This window comes from Ambystoma mexicanum, chromosome 5q, assembly GCF_040938575.1.
Source record: "Ambystoma mexicanum isolate Mex_15411 chromosome 5q, UKY_AmexF1_1, whole genome shotgun sequence".
Classification (NCBI taxonomy): domain Eukaryota; kingdom Metazoa; phylum Chordata; class Amphibia; order Caudata; family Ambystomatidae; genus Ambystoma; species Ambystoma mexicanum.
This window is the reverse complement of record NC_090933.1, coordinates 836,729,548-836,752,217: the sequence shown is the minus strand read 5'-3', so window position 1 is coordinate 836,752,217 and position 22,670 is coordinate 836,729,548. Positions and strand designations below refer to the sequence as shown.

The 22,670-nt window shown below is 47.3% G+C and overlaps 1 protein-coding gene across 1 annotated transcript in view; it reads right to left on the bottom strand.

Moving 5' to 3' along the window:
- The window catches only part of DECR1 (2,4-dienoyl-CoA reductase 1), a 541,630-nt gene that overhangs the window by 362,595 nt on the left and 156,365 nt on the right, over positions 1–22,670 (bottom strand). The window contains exon 4 of the mRNA XM_069621325.1: positions 19,470–19,556. Within this exon, the coding sequence (XP_069477426.1) occupies positions 19,470–19,556 (87 nt within the window). The remainder of the gene's footprint in view (positions 1–19,469; positions 19,557–22,670) is intronic.

Below are 22,670 nucleotides of genomic sequence, written 5' to 3'. Positions count from 1 at the left end.
AACCTTTAGACATTCCTCCCACTCCTTGGCACACTCTTTCCCTCGACTTCATCACTGACCTACCTCCCAGTCAAGGGTTTAACACCATCCTTGTAGTCGTGGACTTGTTCTTAAAGATGGCGCACTTTCTTCCACTCAAAGGCCTCCCTGACGCACCCACTCTAGCCAAAGTGTTCCTGGATGGTATTGTAAAACTACATGGCTTCCCATCAGTCCTGATATCCGATCGAAGTAGCCAGTTCATCTCCAACTTCTGGAAAAAATGTTGTGCAATGGCACAAATTGACGTCAGGCTATCCACTAGCCATCACCCCCAAATGGACGGTCAGACCGAGAGGACCAACCAGACCCTCGAACAATACCTACGGTGCATGTTACACCATGAACTAAGAGACTGGAAAGATTTGTTATGGATAGCCGAGTACGCATATAACAACTCCTTGCACTCCAGTACCGGAAAAACACCATTTTATACCCTTTATGGTAGACACCTACGTACGTCAGAACTAGATGTCCCAACAAATTTGGAAATGCCAGCAGTAAAGACTCTTCACACCAACATCACTCAGGCTTTCAAAAAGGCCAAAGAAAATCTTATTTTCGCCAAAGAAAAACAAAAGCAATTTGCCGACCAACACCGGAAAAAGGCCCCAGACTATCAGGTAGGAGACAAGGTTTGGCTGGCTGCCAAGTTTGTACCCATCAAGGGAACCCAGAATTTTCAACCCAGGTACTTAGGACCTTACACCATCAAGGCAATTATCAATCCAGCGGCTGTCAAACTAGACGATGCAGCCCGGTACACGGATTGGGACACCACCGAAAACCATACTTATTGACGGAGAACCAGAATTCGAAGTCAGAAGTATCTTGGATTCCAAATATTCGAGGGGAAGGTTATACTACCTAGTCGATTGGAAAGTATTTGGACCCCAAGACAGATCCTGGGAACCCTGTGAAAACATTCATGAACCACGTCTGATCAGAACATATCATTGCAACTTTCCAACTAAACCAGGGCCGAACAGAAGGAACACCTTGAGAGGGGCCTTGGGGGGGAGGGGAGTGCTGTCACGACCCACTTCTTGAAACCCCCCCGGCAGGCCCATGGGCAAGAAGGGGTCTCGGCTCGGGCCCCAACAAGCTTAGGCATACTTTGCCTAGGCCCTCTTGGGGCCAGTCCTGGCACCTTTGACGCCAGGCTCATACCTAATGAAGACTTGTGCTTGGGAACTACTTTATTTCAATGCCAGTCAACATTGAGGCATCCACATAGCTTGGCTCCTTGGAACCAAGCTATGCGGTACAGTGTTTTGGGTGTGGTAGCCTAGGGACTATTTTACCTGGACTACTTTCTTGATGCTATTTAAACCACACCGACTTGGAGAACACGCTTCGCGTTACTTTGCAATCCTGCAACGTGACGCTCATCGTGTTCAGCAGCATCTGCGAACCTCGGAAGAACAGCACCTGAAAAACAAAAAGGGACATCGTTATTAGCAGCAGCTTACCTGTGATTCCACCGCTAGCTGCCCTCTGCTCCTGCAAACAGCATCCAAGGAACAGCGAGCCTCCCGGACCGTCAGATCTGCAAAAGAAAAGAAACAAGACATCAGACATTTACAATTGTGCCGGCAGCTTACCTCTCAAGTTGCCCATCGACCAGCACTGCCTTGGGACTTCTTGCTCCGGGTGAGCACCGCAACCTACGGGAACAAAAGGCAACAGGTTAGCAAAGGCAAGGCATCATAGTGCTGCGCATAGCGCATACTTACCGCATCCAGGCGCTCTCGAAACACCATCACCTGCCGGTGAGTCCAAATTCAGCCAACGTTCCACAGCGAACTTCCGCGCACCTAAGGAGAGAGAAAAGACATTATTGAATCCAAGAAAGGCTTACAGTATAACAGTAATAAGACCTACCTGAAAGACTCTAAAGGGCAACATCAGTGAAGTAACTAGATCGCACTCGCCCACAAAGGACAACGCGCCCCTGCCAAGAAGGCAGGACGGAGAGCACGCCAAAACCCATAACAAGGTGAGGAATGGGGAGGGGCTGCGGGCATACGGGGTGTTGGGAGGCTCTTACCCCAGTTGCCCAGTCTTGAACATTGCCCACCTGTTTTCCAGGCAGAACTTCCCCGCTGATTATACCAGGGAGCGGCTGAGAAGGGCACCGGAGTCCCCGCAGCTGGGTGGCGTCCCCGTGGATACCAAGTGAGCGTAACACCTGCTTAGCCCCCTTCTTCTGATAGACCTTTTGTGTTGTACGCCCTTCCTGATCTAGTTTGAGTATGACAGAAGTATTTTGGTGTAATAATCTAAGATAGTACAATAACCCTGCTGGGCAGCCCATGGTTTCCAATTTCCACCATAGTCGACCTCTGGTAATTGAGTCGAATGCAGCCCTAAAATCTATGTACAATGTGCACAAATGGGGCTGCCCCCCTTCACGCTCCCTGGTATGAAGGATACCCATCACCATGAGGTTATGGGCGGTGGAATAGGCCTGTGGAAACCCACTTTGAAATGTACACGAGATGTTTGTTTGGTCAACCCACGTCTGCAACTCTGCAAGTATTAATGAAGCAAATAATTTTCCTGTAGTATCCAGCATTGATAGCAGTCGGTAATTGTTTGGGTCTGAACGGTCACCCTTTTTAAACACAGGTATCAGGATCGCCGTTTGCCAGAAACAGGGAATTTTGCCTTCCGTTAAGATTTTCTTTTAAAAAATGGCCAACAAACTGGCCCAGAACTCTGGATGGCTCGTCATAACTATATTGGCCAGTCCATTGGGGCAGGGGGCCCTCGAAGATTTTAATAGTTTGATCTTGCTCAATATTATACCATGGGATGCTTCAATGGGTGGTATCAATGGTACATTACTCAATGGGATTGGGTCCTCCGTCTCTGTAGAGGCATTTCGATTTTCAAGAAATCTTACCCATTCCGCACAACCAAGTGGGTTCACTAATTGTCCTTTAACCGTCCCCCTTGCCTCACTTAATAGCATCCAAATGCTCCAGGTCTTTCTTGAGCAGATCTTCTGCACTAATCTTTGCCATGCTGAATTTCTCTCAACATTTGTTTTCGGCTTAATGGTTGCTCTATACCTATTCTTAAGTCTTCTAATGATCATATAATAAGGCTCTATTGTGCTATTATTTTTTTTAACATAGCGGAGTTCTGCTTTAGGGTTCCTCTTGCCATCTCTGATTACCTTATCAAACGGAGGCTTACTGCCATCAGTTCTCACCATTGAGCCCATAGATACTGCTGCATGCTTACCAGCAAATGTATGAATCCAATTCTCTATTAAATTAATAGACATAGAATCGAAATCAGGTAGATTTAAAAATCTATCTGTGGATAAAGCTTCCATTGCCTGATTCATGTTCTTATCAGACCAGTTAATTCTTACACCCGCTTTATCAACTTTTACATTGCCCACAGACCTCGTCACTGAACCACCAACAGGGATATTGAAGGTACACAACAGGACAGAATGGTCAGTCCAATGATTAGGGTTAACTTCCATATCTTCAACGTACAACTGCATTTTAGGGCATACAAATATGTAGTCTAAAGTGCTACAAGAGACACAATTTTTCGATGTGTGCTTACCAGGATGATCACTTGATGTTCAACCATTGATCATTTCTAATTCCCAATAGTCAAACAGTTGTAACCATCCCCATCCCTCCAACTAATTTTTAGTGTGTTGCATTATACATTTCTTTTTTAACTTAGGGTTCTGGTATTCCACCCTGCCTGTCATGTGGCAGTTAAAATCACCCACCAGCATTACTGCTGAATTTTCAGACTGTATTGACCAAGAAGCCAATAGCTCGTGTAAGGCCTCTTGTATTTGTTCCCTTACAACAGCTCCAGGGGGATTCACAGAGACTCACAAGCAAACATCTTTCGAGGCTACCCTCACGTTCATATTCTACTTCAACTGCCATCAGATTAGTGTCTTGTTGAGTTGATCCACCTAGAGAGGATTGCATTCACCACCCCAATAAGAAGACCCCCATATGGTCTACCTCTTTCTCCCCTCATTGCATTGGATTGGTGAATGACATAACCATCTAATATCAAAGGCCCCATTGCCAATGTCTCTTGTAGGCAGATACAACTATATTTTGCAATAAGTTCGACTGATCCCTCAGCTGACAGTAGATGAGCGAAGCCTCTACAGTTCCATGTAAGAATAGTGAGTTCTCATTGTTTTATGAAAACCTCAGTAAGTGAATCCACCAGCCATTTTAAGACTTGCTGCACATCCGTAATCTCCACCTTCTTCCCTTTGGGGAAGCTAGGGCGTTCTATTTCCTTTAGCAGTGTTGCTGTTTCTAAACATATGCAGCTCGGATATTCTTCATTCAAGTCAACATCAATCTCAACATCCACTGCCTTCAGTTCAATTTTGAACTTTCTGATCATTTGCGTTTTTGACAAGAACTTACAGTGTAAGGAAGAGACATTAGGATTTGGTCCTTTTAATGGCTCCACAAATTGGAAATCGTCTGATTTTAAGTACTCGCAATTGTGGAACGGAGTATAACCTGATCAGGAATTCAGACCGGGACAACCATTTATGGTTGCCACTTTGATACAGGTTTTTAATCAGACAGATACGTTTTCTGGCAGTGCACACGGATCTTCACCCGATGTTATTGGTACTGTGACTGCTTTATTCCGCCCAGTAGGTGAGCTTTGAGGTTTGTCTGGACTTGTCATAGTCCTTTCTTCTTCCACCTGGAAATCTGCCTCTAACATCTCGACATCCTCCACCAACTCTTTCGCCTTTTCTTGTCTTGCTCCCGCAACAGCCAGCTAGTCAGGTGACCCTCTCCTTTGGCATTTTTCTTCTTAGCTCTACCTGCTCTGTTCTTGGCTTTTTTAGTACGTAGCCCAGGGGTCCCCGACTCTGCCAATGGGGAGGCCATAATACGTAGTCTCTTACTCATTTGTGCCGCCCTCGCCGTTCGGCGCTGCGTCCGTAAGAAAATATTGTATTTTGTATTTTATTGAATTTATATAGCCCTTTAATCCAAAGTGCTTTACATGAGAACAAGCAAAAATACAACAAGAATAAGATGGCAATTGAATCACAACTCGAAAACAGTATAAGGAACAATTTACAATATTGCTTAGGTGAGGAGGGAGTGGAGAGGGACAGAGGTGTGAGAGGGAATGGGAGGTAATAGTGGAGGTAAAAGCGGAAGTAAGAGGGAAGGCGAGAAGGTGTAAGGAAGAAGAGAGGAAAGAGTAAGACTAGATAAGAGCCGGAGGTTGGGTAGAAGGGAGTAGAGAGGATGGAGAGGGTAAGGAAGAGCAGGAGTAAGAAGTGAGGAATGAGGTGGTGGGAGAAGTAGGAGAGGAAGCAAAGGGTGTTAGGGAGGGGAGTGGAAAAGATAAGATTTTAAAGAAGAGCAAAAGGAAGGGTAGGGGGGAGAAGAGTGGATGTGGAGGAGGAGGTGGTTCCAGTGGAAGGGAGCGAGGAGTTGGAAACAGCAGAAGCGGGCGGGGGCGCAGGGTGGTGGAGGAGGAGAGAGTAGGAAAAGATTAGCAGAGCAGAGAGAACGAGAAGGGGTATAAAAAGTAAGAAGGTAAGAAGGGAGGAAAGGTGGGGGGGGGGCAAGACCATAGAGGGATTTGAAAACAAGACAGAGGAACTTGAGTTTGAGCTTGGAGTGAAAAGACAGCCAGCCTAGAGAGGTGAGAGAAGAGGAGATGGAGTCAAGAGGTGAGAGAAGGCAGAGGGAGTGGATGGCAGAGTGGTAGACATATTTGAGTGGGGAGAGATTAGAGGAGGGGAGTCCAAAGAGAAGGGAGGAACAATATGTTTCCGGGATCTGCTCCAAGTTTAGATTTGTCTCTACAGCTTGCTGATCTTCCATCTCGTTGACAATATGAATGGCTTCAGATAGATTATCTTCTGCCTGCTCAGATTCTTTCTCCCTATGGTCATTAACCATGGCAAGAGCATTGGTATTAGCCAATATGTGCCCAGGCATTTGCAGTAAGATCTTAAGGGCAAATTGCAAAGATGCATCTGTAACTCAGCTATCCCAGTTTCCCCAGGATATGGACAACCCAGGCTCTCCGCCTCCATGTCAGGAACATCCTCCATTGATGCCATAGCTAAATTAGGAGACGCTGATAATCTGCCCGAACCCCCAGCCAAGTTGGATAGTCTTGGGAGGATAGCTCAGCGGCAACGTGCTTGCCTTGGAAGCCAGACAGCATGGAGCACACAGGTTCGATCCCCGGGTCCTCGCTTAGAAACCTCTGGGTATTAAGCGCGTTATAAATTACCTATCATATCATATCATGGGGAGTGGTACCTTGCCTGTCGTCCTGCATCTCTTTACTGCTTACCACAGTGGTAGGTATTTGGGGAGTCACCCCCTCTGGATGTTCAAACAAAGTTCCAGCAATGAATTATTGTCAATTTCCTCAAAGTTTGTCAAGCTCAGTGAGCCACTCCCGCTGGGGGCCTGGGATTATGGTTTCCTCAATTATTGTCAAATTCGTTTCTGGTAGAGGGTTCGGAGTAAAGAACTCTGATCACAACTTGATCAGCTGGAATTGCATTTTAATCTTCTTTTTTGATTTTACTTTCCCCACCGCCAGCTCCTCATGCTCAATGTGTTTTATATTAGTTTGCTCCTTCTTTCTTCGTAGGTTATATTTAGTCTGGGTTGGCTTTTTCACCAGAGGCATTTCTCCACCAGCTATAATCACCAGGATTGAATTACAGACTGATTTGTAGATCAGTACCCCAGCCTTCTGCCTAATCTTTCATTATTAACTCAATATCTGTTAATAATAAGCAGCAAGCTTCTGCTCCGTTCTCTAGTCACCACAAGCGTAGGAGCCCTTCTCACCCACTCACCCCAGCTCCAAACAGCCACAGAGCTGCCCCTGCCCTTCACTCCTCCGGTCTTCACCTACATGGGAGTTAAAAGAACAGCTGCGGCTGTATTATTGGCTACTGGGGGCACTACCTGGCGCTAAAGGGAACGACGTGCACGCGGCTCCCCCCCACATTATACTGCAATAATGTGGGGGGGAGCCGCGTGCTTTGTATAATAATTGAAAGAGCAACTGCGGCTCAGATCACCGATACGGAACAGGGAAAAACCACCGTGAGCTGGTGGCGGGCACTGCTGAATATTAGGGGGAGCCGCGTGTTGTAATAATGCTGGGGAAAGCCGCGGGGTCTATGAGCCGGCTGTAAGCACAGCTGAAGCTGTAATATTGCTATAAGATCAAAAGATCATATTGGGGCGTGGCTTGAAGCCGACGCGATGCAGTCGCTCCTCTAAAGCCGCCCGTGGACGGCCCACTGCTTCAGCTAAAATTGCGCGGTTCCTGTGGCCTATACGATCCACCGACGCCAGCTATGTGGATCGGAACCGATGGGGCACTCGCGGCTCAGAGATGAAAGCTGGGAGAGGGAGCACTAGGTCTGTACTCGTCGCCTGAATCCCGGTCCCCCCTCTGCGGCTCAGAGAATCCAAGATGGCGGGCGCACATATGATGGCGGCCACAGTCGGGAGTCGGAGGCGATCCTCCCCGTAGCACCCGAGCCGGAGGGGCCCGACGTACATCCGGATATCCAGACGAACGGGGACTATTTCCATCGGCCGACGAGGGCCCCCCCTGGAACCGGCAAGGCGCCCCGCATACATCGGCCCGTTCTGTGCACCCTCTCCCTTTTCCTCCTGGGACGCCCCGGCCCACGCCGCCCTACAGCTACACGTCCAGCGGACGGAGATCTACGCGGCTGCGTTGATGGCCCACCTGGATGCTCGTTGGGGCCTACCTTCTGGCTCATGGACACAAGGAACAGCCCTAGAGGCGATTCAATCCCTGGAGCGAAGATGAGAGACCCCCTCCCCCCAACGGTTGGCGTCGGGAGCCTCCAGCGGCAGCCCCTTGAGAGATTTAAGGTAGGCCTTGCTCGCATGTGCTTCTCCCTGTGCTCTTCCTGGGGCGCCCCGGCCCACGGTCCTGCTTGCTCCTCCTCACCACTACATCGCTCCCGGCGGCCATTGTCCTGCCCCTAACAACTAGCGCGATGTCCAAGCAACAAAAGACCACCAAGTCTTCGGACATAGCAACTCTGCTGACCGCTTCCGACAAAGCTAAAAAACAAGATTCCAGCTCCTCTATCTCACGGAATCCCTACATAACAAGGGACCTTTGGCGACCAAAGAAGATATTCGTGAATTCATGGCAGATATCAAATCAGAATTCTGCTCTTGCATGGTGGAATTCACAACTAAACTGGAAAGCACAGACAAAAAGGTCTCGGAGGTTGAACACAGAGTAGGAGTTGCTGAGGATCATATCAGAGATCATGCCGCCGCGCTAACTTAACGGAGGTCCAACGCTCAATTGGACTATTGCAGGACAGGTGCGACATCCTGGAATATAAGCAAGACGACCTCGAAAATAGGGCCCGGCGCAACAACCTCCGCATTCGGGGGTTCCCACCTCGATTCCAGACAAGGTGTTAGCTGAATATGTGGGCCTCTTTTTCCAATCTCTTCTCCCCGACCTCGAAGATTCACTGCTTCTCCTAGATCGCACCCACAGGCTGAACCCCCGACGCGGAGTGGAATCGGATGGCCCCCCCCGACATCATTACTAGGGTGCACTTCTTTACTACGAAGGAAGCCATCTCGGCAATAAGCCGCTCCAAAGACGAAATCACATTCCAAGGGACTTCCCTCCAGATCTTCCAGGACCTTTCTCCGCTTACTCTTCAAAAGAGGCGAGCCCTTCACCCTTTAACTGCCCTTCTTCAGGCTCAAAAAATCTGCTACAGATGGCTCTTTCCCACAGCTTTGCAATTTTCCTACAAGGGCTCGCTCAGGAAAATTAGCCACCTGGAAGATGCTACCGACATCCTACGTCCAGATGCTTCCAAACCCTCATCTCTCCTGCCCTCCGAAGCAGCGGCTGCCTCAAACCTGGTGGCCTCCCCTAATTCCAAACAAGACTCTTGGTCGAGGGTTCCCAGATTCCGGAAGAGGAAATAGCCAGACACGATCCCATGATGGAGCTTCCACCTCGATCCCGGCTCGCAGCCCGGCACCATGATCCGATCTGCACCCCCAGGAACACAGATAAGCTTTATTCCTTAAGCAGCGGGCACTATTCCAAGGTCCATGCCCGGTTCCAAGGCACAATCCATCTACGAGTCCTTGGAACAAACCACTAAGATTACTCATAAGGTTAGCCATGTTGGCTACACACTGTTCGATGGCCCTGTTGGCCAAGGAAGGCATTAGACCTGCAAAAGGTCAGCCACCCTCAGTTAAAACTCGGTCCTCCCATTGGCGGCCCGAGAAAAAACCCCACAGGCAGGTTGGGGAATGGGTACACACTCCGCGACATGATGGCTGATTTCTCTACATCTCCCCCTCTCCCACAGGACTCGTCAACCTCCCCAGACCTGGCCCCGGAACACCGAACTCTAAGGTTCGTCTCCCTGAATGTCAAGGGACTAAATTCACCCACCAAACGCAAGTCTATCCTACAGAAGCTTCAGAACGACGGTGCAGATCTGGCTATTCTACAAGAAACCCATCTGCTGCCGGCAGACCACAGCCGCCTGCGCTCCCGAGACTTCCCGAAGCAACTTTTCGCGTCTGGGAACTCCAAGAGGGGTGGCACTGCTATCCTATTCAGGAGGGGCCTGAACACTCTGGACTCTATAAGCTGCCCAGAGGGGTGGTTCATGGCGGTGAAATGCCTATTACAGGGACAACTTTATTCTATAATCTCTGTATACGCACCCAACTCAGGCCAGGCGCTGTTCTATGAATCCCTGAGTACAACCCTCTCCCCGTTTTTGGAAGGCCAGATAGTGATTGGAGGGGACTTCAATGGGGTCCCGGACCCCACGAAAGACAAGTCACACCCGCCCAGTGCTGGAGACCTCACCATAGCCCAGGCTCTCCTACAACTATTTAGAACCTTGGGGGTGGTGGATTCATGGAGAGTACTCCACCCATCCGAAAGAGACTTTTCCTTTTATTCTCATGTCCACCGAACCTTCTCCAGGACAGATCTTCTCCTAGTGTCCCCACAAATCTTTACGTTTACTAACAATGTAACAATTGGCTCCAGAATCTTGTCTGATCATGCTCCGGTGACCCTGGAAATCCGAGTGCAGGAACCAGCTAACCCCCAACAGCGCAGATGGACTCTATATGCGGGGTGAACTGATTGCGCAAGGAGCGGCCTATCATAGACACAAGCGTCAAACTCGCCAGGGCCTTGAGGAAGATCTTAAAAATGCAGAAAGGACTCATAAGGAGAAGGGCTGGACCCCTAAAACCCAGCGAGCCATCCGGATAGCACAGAAAAAGATTGAGGCCCACTACGCTGAACACACTGCCCACCAACTGGCAAAAGCAAAACTGTTTTATTATGCTCAAAACAACAAAGCAAATAAGCTACTAGTGGCCAAACTTGCCAAGGCGAAGAGGAACAATACAATTGTGGACCTGCGGGACCAACAAGGCAAGGTCCATTACGCTGACCAGGACAAACTGCAGCTTGCTGCGGCCCACCTGGCTCAGGTGATGACCGCTCCAGCGCGGGACGAGGAGGAACAGAAGGAATACTTACGGGGTGCAGCGCTTCCCCCCGGCTAAAGGGGACAGCCCGTGACACTCTGGAGGCGCCGATCACTGACGAAGAAGTGGACAAGGCAATAAAAGCTCTTAAATCCCGAGCCCCTGGCCCTGATGGCTATACAACCAGGTTCTACAAGATTTTCAAACCCCAACTATTAGCACCTTTGGTACAGTTGTTTAATTCGTTCAGGACCACGGGCACTGTAACCCCGTCCATGCAGGAATCAATTACGGTCCTACTGCCTAAACCTGGGGGCGATCCGAAGAACCCTGCTTCATATAGACCCATCGCCCTGCTCAACATAGATGCCAATATTTACTCTAAAATCCTGGCGTCCCGTCTGTCTCGATTTTTGGGGGAGATAATCAGTGCGGATCAGAGTGGCTTCCTTAGACACCGCTCCACGGCCGACAACATTCGAAGAGCCTTGGATCTGGTGGAGCTCGCCTCCCGGGATTCCCGGGAGTTGGCTGCTCTTGGCCCTGGACGCGACCAAAGCGTTTGACAAAGTGGATTGAACTTTCGTGAGGCTCACCCTGGAGGCTTTTGGAGTTGGCCCGAGTTCTGCACCATGACGCTGGCAAATTACAAAGCCCCTAAAACCCTTCTTAGAGTCAACGGCACCCTCTCCTCCCCCATCAACCTAACTTGCGGAACCCGACAAGGATGCCCGCTGTCGCCGCTTCTCTTCGTGTTAATTATGGAACCGTTTGCCCAGCGGATCAGGTTGAATCCTGCAGTCGAAGGCTTTCAATCAGGTCCGGCGCACCACAAGCTGGCCCTCTATGAAGATGATGTCCTCCTGACTATCACGAAACCCCGCTCCTCCCTCCATCAAGCCCTGGCTGAGATAACGAGCTATGGCAGGGTCACAGGCTTCACAGTCAACTACTGGAAATCAGTCGCCATGGGAGTGGGCTTGACCCGGGAAGCCCGAGAGGCCCTGGTTCTGCTGTGCCCAATACAATGGTCGACCAAAGGAATTAGCTACTTGGGAGTTCAGATCCCGGCCAGTCCAAGCGAGACTTATCGGGCTAATTTTCCCCCATTATTTACAAACCTGGAGGCAGATTTGAGACGCTGGGCGACACAGGAGATAGCGCTAATGGGCCGTATTACAGCCTGTAAGATGAACTTACTACCGAGATTTCTGTACGCATGCTCCACACTCCCGGTGCCGGTCCCGGCGTCGGCCCTTCAGCCCTTACAGAAGAAAATGAGGCAGTTTATTTGGAGGGGGTAAAAAGCCCAGGATCCCTAAATCCACGATGCTGGGCAACGCGAAATTGGGTGGGTTCGGGGTCCCTGATTTGCAGAAATACCAAATGGCGGCTCACCTGTATCCAATCATGGCAAGTCCTCACCAACCGCCCCAGATGGGTAGACCTCGAACAAGCGCAGTTGCCCCTCCCGCTACGCTTTCTCCCACATGTTCCCCCTCCGGAACGGCGACAGTGGCGGAATCTCCTGGCATCCACCAAACACACCATTTCGGTGTGGGACAAGGCACTGAGACAGAAGAGGATCCCGACGGGGCTCAGCCCCCTCTCCCCAGTGTTCATGAACCCGACCTTCTCTCCTGGTCTGTCTCCCCAGAATTGTAAGGCCTGAATTGCAGGAGGCCTAGAAACCCTGGGTCAGCTTTTCGTAGGGGGCCAGCCCTGCACCTTTGAGCGATGCAAGGAACTCTTTGGGATCCTGGAACGAGATAGGTTCACATATACCCAGCTACGCCACTGGTGCACTCATCCACAAACTCGCCAGGCGGCTACTCGTCCCCCCACAGCCATCGAATTGACCCTTAAGGAGCTCCCGCCCCGAGGAAGAATCTCCACTCTATACAAACGCCTCCAAATGGACTTCCTAACCTCCAAGACCCGGTATATGGCCCTATGGGAGGCGGACCTGGGCCATCCGATTGAAGACTAACAGTGGGTTGACATCTGGTCCCGGGCTCACACCTCTGCATCATGCATCACGAATAGAGAGTGCGCCTACAAGATCCTCCTCCAGTGGTACTACCCTCCCCTAAGACTCCACCACATGAACTCCACGATCAACCCTCAATGCTGGAGGCAGTGCGGCCAAATAGGCTCCTTCTTTCACATGTGGTGGTCCTGCCACAAGGCCCAAGCCTTTTGGAAACAATGCCTGACGATGATAGCGGACATCACTCAGGTGCGACTGCCCTTGGCCCCCGACCCTGTCCTCCTTGGAGCACCGATCCCCGGGATCTACCCCAAGTCTGGCCCCAAGGCCAAATTATTGTCACAATGCCTACTTGCGAGTAGGAACGTGATAGCCCGCACCTGGAAAACGACAGAAGGCCCACTCATGCCTTTCTGGTGGATAAAAGTCTGGGACATCCTGATCGCCGAGAAGGTGACGGCTGCCGGAGCAGGCACCGTGCATCGCTTTCGCAACATCTGGGGTCCGGTATTGGAGTTTGACCAATGGTTCCCAGCCCTGACCTTCAAGCCCCAACTGGCCAGGAGAACTATTCGGGATGGAGACCCCCTACAGGGAAGTGAAGAAGGAACTTGAGACCGAAGGGTCGGGTGGGAGGAGCGCCAAATGGTATTACTGTATGCTACATGTCGCAAGTGATTAAGCTTTGCATCGCCATAACCTGCCTGTTTAAAATAAACACGTTTAAATTAAAAAAAAGATCATATCAATGACCTCTCCCGCTCACCAAGCAGTCCGCTCACCCAAAGATGCCGGCAGCCATACGGCCACTAGCGTGGCTATCAAATTATCAGGCTTACCCCTTAACACTCAGCCAGCAATGGGCAGAGCAGCACACTCTTTCCTGTCTGCACCCTGACCGCACGGACCTCCATGGCTTGCAACAAGCCGGGCAGGCAGGGCAGGGTCCACCTTCGTACCACAGCGTACCAATCCGGCACTTTGGTTCACTCGCTTGGTCGACGCCTCGAGTCTCTCACCGCCGTAAAGAAATCAAATCAGAGGAAAGGACCTCTGTTCGCGTAAGACAACGCAGGACAACGTGTCAAGCCACACCTCGCTCTCCAACCTGTAACCTGTCAGAGGCCGCTTCAGACATGCAGCAGTTCCCTGCTGGGGTTTTAGGAAGCGACAAACAATGAAAAAACAGATCTGAAATAAAGAACCCAGTGTCTAGATCACCCGTGTTCTAATAAGTGGCAAGAATGTTTTGACTGGTTAAAATGAAAACATCAAGCGTATAATTATGGGCGAACCCTGAGCAAACATATATCCCACCAGAAATGAGGTCTACAGTTCCATAAACCCTACATTAAAGCACCTGTAGGGGCGATAACTGCCATTGATGGTAGCAGATACACAATAGTGCGAGTAAATGGGCATTTAATAGCATTGCATGGCAAATGTCTAACACACATAAGCCATACCTGTTGGCTTTGCCAATGCTGGTTTTGAAAAGTGAAGGACACAGTGCTTATAAATGGAGTGGTTGAAAGCATACATGGCTAGGTTTTTTTTTTTTTTTTTTTTTAACCACCAGTAACAGGTTTAACCAATAAACTCCGGCTTTGTGAATCGATAATGCCCAGTCAAGTCCCCCAGTGGAATTCAAGAGTGTATTTTTCCTGCCCCCCTCTGGCGGACTAATCACAGCCCCACTTCTGCACGGTATAAACAAAGCCTACATTAATGTCCTAAATTAAGGGTTGATTTTGCTGTGTCATAAGATTTCCAACACGGGACTGCTGCTCGGGGCCCACTTCAGATGAAAAAACTGAAAGGCTCCCACGTCGTCCCTGGGTAGCGGCTATGCTTAAATATTTCACAGCAATTTCAGAATGCTCCAAAGTGTGATTTTCTCCGTCAGTCACTTAGCAGCTTTACAAAAAATCTAGCAAAGCTCCCTCGCCTCCTACATGGGTCTGCGCCCCAACAACTCTTATCAATCCTATCACATTTAAAAGCATTGTATATGCAGTGCAGTCACTGTCTGCTCGTCTCTGTCCGGAATGATACCAAGAATGGCAGGAGGTGGGTGACTGTAATTGGGTATGCTGCGAATCCCGAATCGGCGTGTACAACTACGAGCGTTCACGGCGGAATTCGAGAACGGTGTATCGCCGTGACACCACCGCGGGCCAGCGCAGTATTATATAGACATGTACAGGCCCGCATTAAAAAAGCGCCACTGGGTGCAATTTGCATGCATAATACCGAAGCATACCAAACAGGTTCTTAGACCAGAGTAGGCATATTAAGACACACCACCCACTACATAAATACCAGCGTTAAAATCGCTTGCAAAATTAACACTGCGGCTTGGCTGCCATATATGTCTCCAAACGGCGATGGTAGACTCCACGGATTAAAAGAAGCACACACACAGTTGTGTTTGTGTTGGACAATCACTGACGGTTCCTGTCTCTTCCTGGGAAGGTAGACAAATTGATTGGAAACGGTTCATGGGAGTCGACAGGCAGGGGCGTCGGGGAGGGGTTGGGGCTGATGCAGCAGTTATCAATATGCTGTGAGACCCAGCTGAGCCCAGACAGCAGGACGCGGTCACATTTGTCACCTCGGAGAGCGGCGTATTTACGTACTTTTAAACCTTAAAAGTAAGTAAATACACCACTCTTCAAGGTGAGAAAATAAGTCTTTTTACAATGACTGCAGCATCAGCAAACATGCAAAGAACAAAAGCCTGCCCAGGGGATGATATCGATAGAGACCCACCCCTCCCCTATGTGGAAGCTAAAGGCTTAACTGCTGGGCTCAACTTTTAGGTGGTCCATGCCCCCAATGATTAGCATTCCTTCGTTTAACTAAATAGCCTGTGAGATGCAGAGGTGTGGAGAGGGAAGGGCCTGAGAGTTTTCAGAAGGAAATAGGTAACACATAAACTCATTTTTATTTACGTGTATGTATAGATTGCATGCATTTTTATATTTGTATGCATGTGAAAGTGTGTCTAATTGTGTGTATGTATGTTTGTATGTGAGTGGGTGTCTAAGTGGCAGGCTCAGACGGGTATAAAGTATGAAAAAGTGGCCCACAGTTGCAAATGGCAATGTATTCCTTTTGTGACAGACTGTTTGAGTAGTACAACGGGGGTACGGGGGGTTGATAAAATGTGATAGAAGTTGTGCATTTTAAAGAATACGTATCCAGCAACACTGTTCAAAATTACTAGCCGTATAGTTAAGCAACTTATCAAACTGGCCCACATTTGCCAAAAAAGTGGCCCACTTTGACCCAAAAAACTGTCCCACACTAGCAATTTGCCTTTTTGGGTTGCTCATTGCCCTATTGCCCTACAGGCTAGCCCGAGTCTGGCGCGCGCATTGGAGCATAAACATTTTTTGCCAGGAGCTTGGCATGTTTTACTGGCATTTTTGGGCAAAACTAAGCCAACTTTAGTGTTATGCGAAGGAGGGGTGCAGTAGAGGAAGGGTACTCCCATGGGACTAGATGGGTCCTACTGTGGCATTGAATTTTGTACTCGCATTAGGGAAAAAAACAAGCTTTTTGAGGGTTGTTACATGGGGAGGGTATGCTTCCTTACTGTGCCATGGCATTGTTTTTCTGGTAGGTCAAAGTTAACATTATAAGTGTTCTTGCATAGGCAGGTCGGAGGGAGCGTGTATGCAGCCTTTAAAGCAATGTTTTCTTACTGTTGCACTACATTGCCTACTGGCATTACGGGCAAATACAACACAAGTGTTCTTATATGGGGGATTTGTGTAATAATACTGATTTGTTATTTTTATAGCGCTTTTGCCAAAGCACTGTACAGAGAACATGTTTATATAAAATGATCACCCAACCGAGGTTGGGACTCATTTATTGACCTCAGAAGGATAAAAGGCTGAGTGGGCCTTGCTGGGATTTGAACCTGTGAACTGCAGATCACAGAAGCAAGGGCTCAAGCTGCTGACCTATTGTACCAGCTAAGCAGCAATGGCATTTTGACTTACTGTGGCATGTCATTTTTTAAGTGGCGTTAAGACCAAGCCAACAAGAGCATGTTCCTGCGTGGGGACACAGCCCGGGGACATCAAGGAGCTGTTACAGGATATGTCTTAGTTGCGTATTTATAATGCGCTTATTCACCTGAGGTTTTTCTAAGTGCAGACCCGGGATCGAACCTACGTGTCGCCTTGTTTCCAAGGCGAGAACGTTGCTGCTGAGCTATACTAGTATAGTATTGTTACTGGCATCGTGGATAAAGCAAACTTGAGTATTTTCTAATGTGGGAATACTGGCATATATAGAAGCAACAGCATTATGAAAGTGTGTTTGAAAATGCTCCTGTGCATTGCTGATGATCTGGCACCTAATGGACGTTTTACGTCTAACCTTACAAAACCGATCATAAACTGTGTTGTTTTTTTACCAAATGTATCACAGAAAGTGTACTGTAAAATTCACCAACACAAGCACCACACACTTACAAAAAAATAACCTGAACACTGGACCTTACCCATACGGACACAACAAGCCAGTGCACACAACCTTAAACACCTGCTAATCTAGCCATAAAACACACATCCACACCCCAACATGACTAACAGCCACACAGAAAATGCCACACAGAAAATGCCCGTACAGATATAACAAGCCAGTGCACGCAATCTACCATCTGCAAGTCAGCACACACAGACACCAGTTTCTTCTGGTTCTGGACCTATCCTATCATTCTTCCCTCACTAAGCAACCACGTCCTCTTTCTGGCAGAGCCATGTGAGCGCCTTGAGACTTCCCTTGGGTAGGGTTGGTGAGCAGTATAAACTAACATAACAGGGGCACAGCTATATCTGCAACCACAAAACTGGCACACCTCTCTCCTATCTTATTACCACCAAATAGATGGTAATGTGCATGTCCCACTTCCATTCCTGCAACTATCACCTCTCATAGACTCACCGAGTTGTGAACTGTGTTTTGCCAGCCATTTCTAACATCAAGATAACTATTATTGAGCAAGATCTCACAACTAGGTAGACTATATTCTGTGCTAGCTAGTCCAGACAAAATTGCATATATGAGCTAGCTTCACAATTAGACAAGATTAGCATTACGTCATATCTAGACAAAACTGTAATACTAGCTTGCGTCACATCGAGACAGAATTGTGAATGTCAGCTTGTGTCACATTTAGACAGAATTCTGAATGTCATCTTACACCACACAGGGACAGGATTGTAAAGATTATCTTGCGTCATAGCGTCATATTTAGACAGAATTGTTAAGATTAGCTTCGTCACATCTAGACATAATTGTAATACTAGCTTGCGTCACACCTAAACAGAATTGTGAAGATTAGCATTGCGTCACATCTATACAGAGTGCCTTCTGAACTATGTTAATGAACACCAGGACAGATGCTTGGTGGTGATAGGCAATTGTTATGGGATGCCTTCATCTGATCATCACTGAAAATATTCCAGTACATTGCGCCACAAAGGTCTGCAAATCAACCTGTTATATAGGACATGGGGTTGATTATATTCCCAGTTGTTGACGGTTATCATCTGCATGCGGAGTATCTGTGTTGAGGGACCTTGAAAATTGGAGGATGACTTCAGAATCACTCAGTTCGACTGACATTTAGGGAATCATTGGATTGAAACACTTTTATTCATGGCTGATTTATCAACATGGGAATATACCTAATCTTGGCATGGGGGTATTTATGGGGGAGCATTGATCAGTGGCGCCTCGCACTTCAGTCTAGCTCAAACAGAGCAGTGGATAGACTCGCCAGCATCAATGTGAAGAGGTACAATATTGCTCATTGGCCGGCAGTCAACGTGCTCAACCGTCTTTGCAAAATGCCTCCATTAACTCAGACTCCTTTGTGGGGAGGGGGATGTATGAAAGAAACATCACAGCTGGGTTAGGAGCCAGCAGGAAATCGAATAAACAGCTGTTAGGATTCGCCAACTAGAGTAGAAGAGCACAATTGTGAGGGGAGCTAGCTCAAGGGCAACGTGTTTGTCTTGGAAGCAAGAAAATGCAGCGCAACACAGGTTCCCATCCCGCGCTTAGAAACCAATCCCTGGTATTAAGCGAGTTATAAAAGAATAATTATAAATGTTTTATAATTATATCCTCAAGGAGAAGAAGTCTTATATAGCCATAAAGACCCACGCCTCATGGAAACATTCTGCTGAAGCGATTCCTGCAGAACAGCTCACCATCAAGGCTGTGCCAAAAAAGGGGTGTTGCAGTGAATATCATTGCTTCTTTGAGGATAAGATCGAGTGCATTCAGACAGGCATTAAACCAGCATTAAATCAAAGTGCTGGTTTGAAGTCCAAAAGTGTCTCTTGTTATGACCGGTTTTAGTTCGGTCACTGCCAGCCAGGACCTTTGAAAAATAGATGGAATGAATTGAGTAAAATGCAACCTAGACCCAGTCCATCAGATCTCGAAGGAAACTCTTGCGTTGCTTCCCCCAGGACCAGTGGACTCCTTTTTCTATACAAGTCAATTTTCTGCATGGCAAAGAAGATTCCTTAAACTGTGGCATCTAATGGGCATATTTGGGCCAATGCCATATGCACTATATATGTGAATGACTATAATCACTGTCTAGCCATGGGCTGGTCCAAACAGTGTGGCAGGTTGGTCCAATTGATGCTTAAACATAACACAAAAGAAGAGATCAAACAGTATGGTGATCAATTTAGCACAACCCGAGTTGGCAGATTGCAAGAGAAAAATGTCAATACGTTTGGTATACACGCCATGGCAAAACATTTCAACGATATCAGAACTCAATGTTTAGAATGTATATCTTAATTTCTTTTAATACTAAGACGCACACTTACAGATGGGTGGCCTGCTACTTTGATTAATTCTGCTACAGCATTGCTTACAGAGGTCGGATCTCGCACGTCACACTGAACAGCATGAACCTGTTGCAGACAGAAGACAAAAAGATATTAATAAACGAGGAAATTTATTTGTAACATTGCATGTCCAATAGTTCACAGTACTTACGTAGATGACAAACATTATGAAATGGGATAACTATCGAAAACCCAGCAATTTGTCCTCGTGTTTCTGTCAAAGAAGGGTTTTCTGCAAAACAGGTTTTTTTTAAAAGACACTCCACAGGGGAAAAACAAAAAGGTACTGATGTTAACAAGCAAATCGAAAATACGGAATTAATGGTTTTAAAATCTACTTCTAGGGGAGAATTGTAGTGCTACTTTGATCAAATCCGCCATCTCAATTTTGCAGGGCACGTTGTCCATGCCCAGTTTGTTTGGTATTGTACGATTTGACCGTATCCAAAAGGTTGCATGTACAAAAAGTCCGAAAAATGATACCACCAAAGGTTCGAACACCAAAAGTTCGAACCTTTGGTGGTAGCATTGTAGGTAGGTATTAACAAAACAAAAAAAAGGCTCTGGCGGTGTCCCCCGCAACACCCTGCTAACTATACTTTAGAGAAACCCCTGCAGGCCCTGTAAAAAAAAAAAAGAAAAGGACCCTGCTGCGCAGGTTCCCGATCAGTGAAAGGGAACTGGCACTGCAGGGACTCAGCGTAAGGTATGTTTATGTTGGGGGTGAGGATGTGTTGAGGGTGTGGGTGGGGGTATGGGTATGTAGGGGTTGTGTATGTGTGTTCGCATTGGGAAATGTGCAAACCTTTTGTGGTTCGCACATTTCTCATGCAAACTTCCCGGCCGCTGAAAAATCTGTTCCGGTCGGATCACATAGATCCGTTTGTTTCCCTGGCAAATAAAGTGGCACAAGAAGTAAGGAGGATACAGCTTATTTGATTGTGCCAATGCAGTACTCTAGGAAACTAGAGTATCTAAAATGATCAACGTACACAGAGAGTAGGAAAGATATTGAGAAACAATTCTCGCATACATAGAGTGGCTCACTCAACTAGGAATGACTGACGCACAGATTCAATAACTGGTATATACAGACATACAAGTAGTCCCCTTTTGTGTGATTTTTGTAAACCTTTGCGGCATAAGTGACTAGTTCCAATATTGCAAGGCTTGGATGATGAGATCTGGAAACTTTTGGAAGTATATAGCCATGAGAACAAGTGCGTGAGATTTTGCTCCAACACTATTATTGCTCAAGCTTAGGAAATGTTAAGAATGTGAAATAAGTGCTTGTAGAATGGCTTGATAGCATATTGCTCAAGCTTAGGAAATGTTAAGAATGTGAAATAAGTGCTTGGAGAATGGCTTGATAGCATGACGCGCATTCCATACAGTAAATATAGAATTAAAGGCATTCCAAAACTAAGAAACAGGGTTTAAAACTATCATTTAATTTAGTTGTGGCAATCCCATATGCTCTTTGCCCTTTCTGCAGTGACTGGCTGCATTTGTTAATTTGTAAGGCACCATCTGCAAGCAACATGACTTTGTTGTGCCCCAAAGGTAGGGGGGAGGTGCAGGGAGACGTACAAGGGGAAAGATTATTATATATTTGATCATACGCAGTCCTTCGTACATTTATATCATTAAAGGACAAGGCAAAAAGCATGTGAGATGTACCGTAGCTGGGAATCATGATGTTCAAAAGTGTAACAGGTAGTACCTCTGTGGACCTAAGAATCAGGTGTTACATGCTTGGTAGAGTATCAGCTCATTGCTGTTCTGAGCCAAAGGCTATCGGCTATGGGAGCTATGGTGGTGGTCCACCACTGATTTGCAGTACTTTAGAGTCAATATATAGTCGATAGAGGGATTGGGGAGCTCTTTGGGGAAGAGTTTAGGTAGTAGCATAGATGTGACAGGAGAGGGATGATGGAATGTCGGGGTATCCTGCATGTCTGCAGAGATGAGAACTGGTGGATACTGTTTGTTTTTTGTTTCTTTATTGATACCACGCGCCGAATCCTGAGGTAACTGGGCGCCAGAGACTTAAAGCAGGTTACAACATATTATAGACATACAAGAAATAAGAATAAGGGCAGATGGCTGGTTGGTTACATGTTGGTCAGCGACAATACAGTGGTGATATTGGATACAGGATATTGCAGCATGGCAAACTCCAGAAGGGCTTGCTTAAAAAATTACGTTTTGTTGCCTTATCAAACTGAAGTGATTTTCTTAATTTCTCAAAGGTCAGGGGAAGACAGTTCCAGGGCGAGAACCACAGCTACGGATGATCCCGCCACCTAGTCCCATTTTTTTTTGGCAGGCTACAGTTTGATTTTTTTGTGCTGGTCCATCAGTAGGTTTTAGCTTGAGATGTTGTGGTGTAGATACTTAGGGCAACCCCCTGGTACACTATTTATATAATACGCAGGGATCTGAAATCAATTTATCATGCCACTGGGAGACAATAAAGAGCATTCATCAATGGGATAACGTGGTTTCTGGGTTCAAACCCCAAAACCAGACTAGTGCCTTATTCCGTGTCAGATGAGGTTGGTGGATTAGAATTTTAAGGAGACCCAAATGCAAGCGGTTACAGAAAGACTCTTGCAAACACCATTTCTATTGTCGCTTGTAGCATGGAATGCATATTAAGAAAAGGTAAGATACCCATGAGAAGGTGCAGGTGGCAGTGGATTTTCATTGATTGATCTCAGATCTGCTTATTCAAGGACAACGTAGCATCAAACAACATGTCTTAATTTTTTTTACTTTTTGCAAATACATTTTTGGGGAAAGTTTTATGAGGTTCTGTCAGAGATAGGGGGGGGGGGGGGGAGTTCCCAAAATGTGTGTATTCCATTAAATCTGAAAATGAAAATCCAGCTTGGAAAAAGTAACTAACAACCAGTTAGGCTATCTGCACTCAGCCAATACTGTCCACAGGCACACATCCATTTAGACTCAACCATTTTGAGGAAGTTGATCAGTTTATCTATATCCGCCAGCCAGGCAGATATCGAAAATGCCAACCATTTTCGCTAATCCAAAAGCCAGCCAATCTGCTTCATTGGGGATTCTCTGAAAGGACACTATTGTGGCCAGTGTATTTGCATAGTATGTCCTAGGGATCCACCAGGAACATTCCCCAAAAAGAAGCATATTACAGCATGT